The sequence below is a fragment of the Nuphar pumila genome, chromosome 2 (genome assembly GCF_984573655.1).
Source record: "Nuphar pumila chromosome 2, dmNupPumi1.hap1.1, whole genome shotgun sequence".
Lineage (NCBI taxonomy): Eukaryota > Viridiplantae > Streptophyta > Magnoliopsida > Nymphaeales > Nymphaeaceae > Nuphar > Nuphar pumila.
In genome coordinates this window covers 88,907,758-88,916,589 of record NC_143250.1, presented here as the reverse complement: position 1 = coordinate 88,916,589, position 8,832 = coordinate 88,907,758, and the positions used below count along the sequence as shown (strand labels likewise).

The following is an 8,832-nucleotide window of genomic DNA, read 5'->3' as shown; positions in this document are numbered from 1 at the left end:
AGCAATTGCGGGTACTGATCCTTCTTTTGAGTGGATGTTCTGAAATAGGTTGTATACGTAAAGCCTGGGGATTGAATTTTTAACTGTTCATGGCGTTAACGACCACATTGTGGTGCTTCCCCAACCTGTTGAACCCACACAGACAGAGAAGAAGCAGCAGGGTGCCCCCCTGTGCCTCTGGGAGAAAAAGGCTTCCTCCTCTGCCTGTTGCCGTAAACAGAACTGCTGTTCGTGTTGTTCCGGTGGCACACACCGAGCTCAAAGAGCGCAATTCCTTGGTACAACAGATAGAAATCCTGTGCAAAGAGGGGCAGTTGGTCGAAGCTTTGCGCATAGTGCAGCAAGCAGGCAATGTCGATTTTGGTGCCTCAGATCGCGCTGATGCAATGGGTTGTTTGCTTCAGGCTTGCGGGTAGTCAAAGGGAGTGGAAATTGGTAAAAGGGTGCATGAATTGGTGGTCTCCGATGGAATTATCAGAAGTAATGTTGTCTTGACCACTAGGCTTGTTACCATGTATGCAATGTGTGGGTGTCCTGTTGATGCTCGTTGTGTTTTTGATCGTTTTGATAGAAAGAATCTGTTCTTGTGGTTATGTCAGGAATGAGCTCTCGGGGGAGGCGTTCTGTATCTATTGTGAACTGCTTTCTACTGACTTCGAACCACATAATTTTACGCTGCCTTGCATTATCAAGGCATCTGCTGGGTTGTTGGATGCCAGGCTTGGGAGGGAGATTCATGGGCGTGCTGTGAAATCTAGATTGCAGTCGGATGTTTTCATTGGCAACGCTTTGGCGGCTATGTGTGGTAAATGTGGGTGCATAGACGATGCTATCCAAGTGTTTGATAGAATGCCTCTCCGGAATATGGTGTCCTGGAACACACTGATTTTTGTTTTTTCTCAGAATGGTTTTATTGATGACTGTTTTGAAGCATTCAGGGTGATGCAGGCCACAAACGAGTTGCAGCCAGATGTGGCTACACTGGTCGCAGTCTTGCCTGTCTGTGCTGCAGAAGCAGAGGCAGGAATAGGAATGATGCTGCATGGTTTAGCTGTGAAATTGGGGCTTTCCATGGAGATCATGGTCAACAATGCTCTGATAGACATGTACGCAAAATGTGGAAGCCTCGAACACGCAAGCCAATTATTTGAGAAAGCAAGCCAGAGGAATGTTGTCACTTGGAATACAATGATTGCTGGGCATTCTAGAAATGGAGATTACAACAATGCCTTTGGGCTTCTTTACCGAATGGTGATGGAGGGCGTGACTGCAAACTCGGTGACAGTATTGAACATCTTCCCTGCCTGTGGGGAGCCGTCTGAGTTGCTGAAACTAAAGGAAGTCCACTCCTATGCAGTAAGAAATGGACTGCACTCAGAGGAATTAGTAGGTAACATGTTTGTTGCTGAATATGCAAAATGTGACGATCTGAGTGCTGCATAACTTGTTTTCTTCAACATGGATGTCAAGGAAGTGAGCTCTTGGAATGCAATAATAGGTGGACATGCCCAGAATGGAGATGCAAATAAGGCAATGGAACTTTTCCATGTAATGAGATCAACAGGCGTCAAGCCTGATTGCTTCACCATAGGTAGTATAATTTTAGCCTGTGCACATCTGACAGCACCCATTGATGGAAAGAAAATTCATGGGTATGTGCTGAGGAATGGCCTAGAAGCAGATTAATTCATTGGAATCTCCCTTCTCTCCTTGTATGTTAGATGCAGGCAGCCTGCAGCAGCACACCATGTATTTAACATGATGCAAGAACGAAATATGGTTTGTTGGCATGCTATGATTGCTGGCTATGCTCAAAATGGATATCCAGATGAAGTCCTGGTTCTTTTCCTTGAGATGCTGGAAGAAGGCATCTTCCAACCTCAAGAGATTGCTACAATGGGAGGACTTGCAGCATCTCAAGGTGCAGAGGCGATTTTGCTTTTCGAGCTGATGAATCCAGAGGGTTTCAAACCGGACTCATTGACACTTACAGGCCTTTTAACTGCATGCAGCCATTCAGGCCTTGTGGATGAAGGGGAGAAATATTTTGCTGAGATGCAGAGAAAGTATGGAATTGAGCCGATGGTGGAGCACTATGCCTGCATGGTTTATATGTTAGGGCGTGTTGGCCTGTTATGCCCAAACTTTTTACGCAGTTTTTGCCTTGTACGCCTACCAAAAGCCCTCCTCGGCTCACACGGGTCTTTCGGCCTTGTAATGTTTGTACAACTTTATATACCTGTAATTTGCATTTTCCTTAATGAGATTGTGGTGCACAACACTATTCTATTTACTCGCATTCAATGAATTGATTGTTATTGAACGTTCTTCTTTTTCCCTCTATTCTTTCCTTCTCTCTCTACTCTCTCTCTGCTCTAAGTGATTGTTGCCTCCTTGTAATTGTGAGTTTGCATGCAATACTGTTTGCGCACTTGTTGTTTCGAATGATTCATTGTGTTAGCTTTTGGAACTTGCTAAAAGGCTTATTGGGTCAAGGTTCTTCAACGCCGCACGAGCATCCAAAATTTATCCCGTGACAAGTGGTATCAGAGCTGACTTCACCCTGGGCAATGTGAAGTTTGTCGAGTCTCGCTCGACCAAGCGACAATCATTGATCATGACGTATGGAGATTTTGGTGTAGTGATACCGTTGAAACCAAAGAGCAAGAAAGGAAAGGAGACAGAGATGTCTACCGCTGAAGAAGTTTGGGAAACTCCTTCGCCAGACCCCACCAAGTTGAAAAAGATGGTAGAAAAACTCTTGTGAGAAATGCAGGAGATAAAGGCTATAGTGTATGAAGCATCTCTCAGTTATCGAAAGCTCGATGATGAGCTCAAGACTATGAATAAAGAACTCTAAGAAAGTATCATGTTATTCAAAGATAGAGTAGATTCGATCGTTGCCGAGTTGGACACTGTGAGGGATCATGAGTTAAGAATGGAACAGAAGAACTAGGCTTTAGAACGCAAAATCCTAGCTCTGAAATGTCGGCCAACGATCGACAACTATGGTGTATTCGAGACATCAACTACTCATCTGAAGGTTCCCGAGCCCAAGAAGTTCACTGGTGCTCACGATGCCAAGTAGAGAATTTTCTATGGCAGATAGATGAATTCCTCGAAGCAAGCTTTGTCAAAGATAAAGTGGTTAAGATTCGAGCCACCATAGCGCAGATCGTTGATAAGGCCATTGTCTGGTGGTGAAGAAGACACAGTGACATGGAGAAGGGTCTTTGTGCAATTGATACATGAGATGACTTCAAAAGAGAGTTGCAAAGTCATTTCCTTCCGATGGACGCCAATTACTTGGTGTACAAGAAGATAACAGGCCTGAAGCAGATTAGGTTGATCCATGACTACGTCAAGACCTATTCAGCCCTCATAGAGATTACAAATATGGTAGAGACATGTCATCTCCTCCATTTCATGATGGGATTGCAGCCTTGGGTGGAGCAAGAGTTATGAAAACAGAAACCTTGAGATCTTGCTAGTGCCTTAACAATAGCAGAAGTACTATCAAAATTTCAGCAAAAACCTGAGTTTAAGAAAAGACAGTTGAAAAAGATAACTTCTAGGAATAAAAAGCAGCTCAGACAAAAGACCTACCAGAGGACCAACCAAGGATGGGCGCACTACAAAAAGTATCAGCACTCAAAGAAGTGTGTTGGCGTGCCTTTGTCCAGCAAGGCACTCATGTACGTGGATGTCATCGTGAATGAAGTGTCCACTCAGATCATGGTCGATTTAGGTGCCACCCATAACTTAATCTCTCAGAAAAAGGCAAAATGAGTGGGCTTAAAGTCTATGAAGAAGGCGAGCTGCATGAGAGCGGTGAACTTGGAAGCGAAGCCAATCCTTGGCGAGACGAAAAATGTGGCTGTTAAGATGGGAGATTGATTGGGCACAACTAGTTTCTCGATAGCCGCACTTAATGACTTTAAGGTGATCCTCGACATAGAGTTATTGTGGGCAAACAAAGCCTCTGTCATGCCCCACTTGAATGTGGTGTCTATTATGGATGAGTGATACCCATGCATGGTTGATGCTCATCCTGTTGACACTTCGCAGATGCAAACAATCTTTGCAATTCAATTGAAAAAGGGCATCAAGCAAGGTGATGAGACATTCCTGGTGGCCCTCCATGAAGCTGAGCCTGCGAAGCAAGTAGTCTGGTTCCCGTATTGGAAGAGTTTAAGTAGGTGATGCCTCCCGAGCTCCCAAGGAGATTGCCTCCTTGAAGAGAGGTAGATCATGAGATTGAACTTCTGTCAAGCATGAAGCCCCCTGCTATGGCCCCATACAGCATGACTCCACCAGAGTTGAAGTTGCTACAAAGGCAGCTAGATGATATGCTAGCCTCTAGCATTATTTGTCCCTCAAAAGTACCCTTTGGTGCACCCATGTTTTTTTAGAAGAAGCATGATAGGTCTCAACGGTTATGCATGGATTATCGGGCACTGAACAAGGTGACGGTCAAGAACAAGTATCATGTACCATTGATTGCTAACATGTTCGATCAACTGACCAACGCTCGAGTATTTTCGAAGCTAGACCTGTGATCGGGTTATTGGTAGGTCAGAATTGTAGAAGGGGACCAGCCCAAGTCTATGTGCATGATGAGATATGGTACATTCACGTTCTTGGTTATGTCATTCGGTCTGACGAATGCCCCTGAAACCTTCTTGACCCTTATGAACAAAATCTTTTACCCGTACCTAGACCAGTTTGTATTTGTCTACTTAGACAACATCATTGTCTATAACAAGAATTTGGAGGAACATGTGCGTCACTTGCGCATTATGTTTCAACTGTTGAAGGATAATGATCTATATGTGAAACAGGAGAAGTGCCTATTCTGGAAAGCGGAAGTGGAGTTCTTGGACCATGTTGTTGAACATGGCATGTTGTGGATAGACCAGCAGAAAGTTTAAGCCATCGTAGAGTGTAAGCCTCCCTCCTCTGTGTCAGAGCTGCAGTCATTTTTGGGACTCACAAATTACTATTGTTGGTTCATTGAGGGGTATTCTCTGGTTTGTGCTCCTCTTACAGATTTGCTTTGGAAGGATTGAAGTTGGGATTGGTCAAATGCATGCCAAGCAGCCTTTAAAGAGCTAAAGAAGGTTGTTACTAGTGATCCAGTGTTGAGGTTATTCGACCACATGAAGATGTTTGAAGTCCACACAGACGCTTCAAATTTTGCTATCAGTGGAGTGCTCATGCAGGAGGGGCACCCTATTGCTTTTAAGACCCGCAAATTGAAGGATGTCAAGCTGATATTACGTGCACAAGAAAGAAATGACTGTAGTCGTGCATTGCTTGCGGGTTTGGTGTCACTACCTCTTGGGATATCAGTTTGTCATTAAGATGGACAACATAGCCATTAGCTACTTCTACACACAAAAGAAGCTTAGCCTTAAGCAGGCTAGATGACAACAGTTCTTGGCAAAGTTTGACATGGTCTTGGAGTATAAGCTTGAAAAGACCAATGTCATAGCTTATGCACTAAGCATAAAGGCCAAGTTGGTGGCCTTGCAAGAGTAGGAAGCTTCGTCTGCTCAGCCTAAAAGCAACCTCCTCGACCGCATTCGAGAAGACATCCAATCTGATATATCAGCTCAACACCTGGTGACCCTAGTTCAGCAAGAGAAAACTATGAGATTTTGGATGCAAGACGACCTCCTTGTGACTAAGGGCAATCACGTTTTTGTACTGCAATAAAAATTATTATGAAGATTGGTAATCAAGGAGTGTCATGATACCCGATACTTAGGGCACCCGGGGCAACATCGGATGTTCGCTTTAGTAGAGCAGGCCTACTACTGTCCTTTTATGCGAGATGATATTGAGGGTTACGTTCACACCTGCCTAATCTGCTAGTAGAATAAGTCGAGTAATCAGAAGCTCGTAGGACTATTGAAGCCTCTTTCTATTCCAAGCCATCCATGGGAGAGCATCTCCATGGACTTCATTTTGGGACTACCGAAGGTGAACGACTGTAGTTCAATCTTTGTGGTGGTGGATCGATTCTTAGAGTATGCTATATTCATGCCCATGCCGCCCACTGGTATAGCCGAGCGAGTCATAACTTTGTTCGTGAGGCATGTTGTGACCAACTGGAGGATTCCATAAAACATTGTTAGCGATCGTAACCCGCACTTTACATGAAAGTTCTGGTAGAAAGTATTTTGATTGTTGGGGACAAAGTTGCACTTTTCAACATGCTTCCACCCCCAGATAGATGACCAAATAGAGAGAACCAACACTCTCATTGAAGAATATCTGCGACACTTTGTAGGTACAAATCAAGACCTTCTGGACGTTGCTCAGTTCTCCCACAACCTACAGAAGTGTGAATCAACTGGCTATGGCCCCTTTGAGTTGGCAACTGAGAGACAACTCCAGACGTCACACACCATCGCGATAAATTATAAGGGCAAAGCGCCACTTGCCTATCATTTTGCTCAAGATTGGTAGGATCAAACAGAGCTGACCAAGGTATTCCTGCACAAAGCTGCCAAGAGGATGAAGAAGTGGGCAGATCAGAAGTGCCGCCCTACGAAGTTCAAAGTCAGAGACCTAGTATTGATCAAATTGCATAATGAGAGAACCAGGATCTTTCAGGGTCCACATCAGGGCCTCGTCCGCAAATATGAAGGCCTCTTTCCTATCATCAAGAGTATAGGCAACCTTGCCTACAAGCTCAAAGTTCCTCCACACTTTCAAACACATCCAGTCTTTTACGTCAGTAACCTAAAGTCATTCCATGCTGATGAAGAAGACAACAGTCGCAACCAGCCAACGCAAGTGTCAACACCTCTCCGTATAACTGACGCCAAAGAAGTAGAGTACATTATGGATCATCTGTGCAATCGTCAAGGATATATCAAAGAGTATCTTGTCAAGTGAAAATGATTGCCAGAAGAAGAATCTAGTTGGGAGAAAGTGAAGTACGTCGACCAATTTTTTCTCAGCAGTGGACGAGTATGAAGCATGGGCCTTATCGTCAAGGACGTCGATAGCTTAGGCGGGGGAGAATGTTACACCCAAACTTTTTGCGTAGTTTTTACCTTGTACTAAGCTTATTGAAAGCCCTACATGACTCACACGGGCCTTTCGGCCTTGTAATGTTTGTATAGCTTTACATGCCTGTAATTTGCATTTCTTTTAATGAGATTGTGGTGCACGATACTGTTGTATTTACTCGCGTTCAATAAATTAATTGTTATTGAACATTCCTCTCAACCCCTTTATTCTCTCCTTTTCTTTCTACTCTCTTTTCTCTATGTTGTTGTTGTCTCATTGTAATTGTGAGTTTGCATGCAATACTGCCTGTGCACTTGTTGCTTCGAAAGATTCGCTATGTTCGCCAAACGATTGGGAGAAAGAGCAGCAGAGAAATTGATTGCGTTGGAGGCTGGAAATGCTGGCAACTAAGTGATGTTGTCGAATATGTATGCCGCTTCAGGGAGGTGGGAGGATGTAAGGAGAGTAAGGGAGAGGATGAAGGGGATGAGCGTGAGGAAGAAGCCTGGTTGTAGCTGGGTGGAAGTAGGAAGGAGGGTGTATGAGTTTGTGGCTGGAGATAGAAGGCATCCAGAGTATGAGGAGATTGAAAGGAAATGGGATGAGTTGGAGTGGAAGATCAAGGAAGTTGGTTATGTCCCTGACACCAATGCAGTGTTGCATGATGTGGAAGATGAAGGGAAGGTAGAGAGTCTAAATGCACACAGTGAGAAACTAGCGATGGTGTATGGATTGTTGAAGTTGGCACCGGGGGTGCCAGTGCGCGTGACTAAGAACTTGAGAATGTGTGGAGATTGCCATAATGCTGCCAAGTTGGTGGCTATGGTGGCAGACAGGGAGATCATTGTAAGGGATAACGGGCGTTTCCACCATTTCAGGAAGGGGGTCTGCTCATGTGGGGACTATTGGTGAAGGGCAATGATACATTCTCACGCTTTGTCTGGTTTGGTTTTTCACATCCGAGACAAATTGAAAAAGGTAGCAAACACCCACTCGGATAACCCGGAAAATCTTCCAAGTTAACATTAGAAGCCAGACATTTTTCTTTCAAAGCTTCGTTTGCTGCTTCCTAGCCTAACTCTAGGCAAGTCATGTAGTTTGAATCCGAAGTTTTGAGAGAAAAAACACAAAAAAGTTAACCATGTAGGGCATTTTTTTCGTTTAAACTAGAAGTTTCAACAGATGATTGACTATTGACAACCCCATGAAGAAACCTCTTTCAAGAGGCAGTTTCTGCATTTCACCGAAATACTTGAGCCCCCACAGTGAGCCTTTGTATTGTATCTGATCTGCCATGAACAGCAAGTTTGCATGTGAAGAACATAATCACGTTCCATGACAGTCGCCAAGTTCTCTTAGCAACTTGGTCACAAGATGCCAAAACAGGCAAAGCCTTCATGAACTCTTGTGTCTATTTCTAAAAGGACACTGGAGATCATGCATCCTTTTATTCTTTTGCTAGGATGTGTGCCCGCTGTCTGAGTTTTTTTTCTTCTGCTTACTAGAATAAAAAGCCCCTCATAACGTCAATAAATTTTATACTTACGGTCATGGTGAGAGAGAATTCCTGTTAATTCACAAGATCAAGTTTGGTAATTTACCAAAGTGGGTTGTGGGACCGACAACCCCTATTAGTTTTCTAGCATGTCATGTGCAGTATGGATACTAGCTGACCATAGTGCTCTGTAGCTCTCTACTAGATCATATTCACTGTTCGTAGGAAGCACCCAGTACCAAACCAAGAGGCTTACTTTGCATTACTCAAAGGCTTAACAAGTAAGAAGCATCCAAAATTTTCTGGTAAAGGGT

At 44.0% G+C, this 8,832-nt stretch overlaps 2 protein-coding genes across 2 annotated transcripts; both read left to right on the top strand.

Moving 5' to 3' along the window:
- Positions 1-89: 89 nt before the first annotated feature.
- LOC149846006 (pentatricopeptide repeat-containing protein At1g18485-like) lies at positions 90-1,443 on the top strand. Its single transcript, XM_089990181.1, has 2 exons — positions 90-412; positions 600-1,443. The coding sequence occupies exons 1-2, from the start codon at positions 90-92 to the stop codon at positions 1,441-1,443; spliced, it is 1,167 nt and encodes a 388-aa protein (XP_089846307.1).
- A 6,006-nt stretch (positions 1,444-7,449) lies between these two features.
- LOC149846005 (pentatricopeptide repeat-containing protein At1g18485-like) lies at positions 7,450-7,935 on the top strand. Its single transcript, XM_089990169.1, has one exon. It carries the CDS (start codon positions 7,450-7,452, stop codon positions 7,933-7,935), a length of 486 nt encoding a protein of 161 aa, XP_089846295.1.
- The last annotated feature ends 897 nt before the right edge of the window (positions 7,936-8,832 follow it).

Bases quoted from the DNA above. Each gene is read 5' to 3' on its own strand.
- LOC149846006 (XM_089990181.1), top strand. From the start codon at position 90: ATGGCGTTAACGACCACATTGTGGTGCTTCCCCAACCTGTTGAACCCA. The intron at 413-599 runs GTAGTCAAAGGG...TGGTTATGTCAG, and splicing joins TGTTTGCTTCAGGCTTGCGG to GAATGAGCTCTCGGGGGAGG.
- LOC149846005 (XM_089990169.1), top strand. From the start codon at position 7,450: ATGTATGCCGCTTCAGGGAGGTGGGAGGATGTAAGGAGAGTAAGGGAG.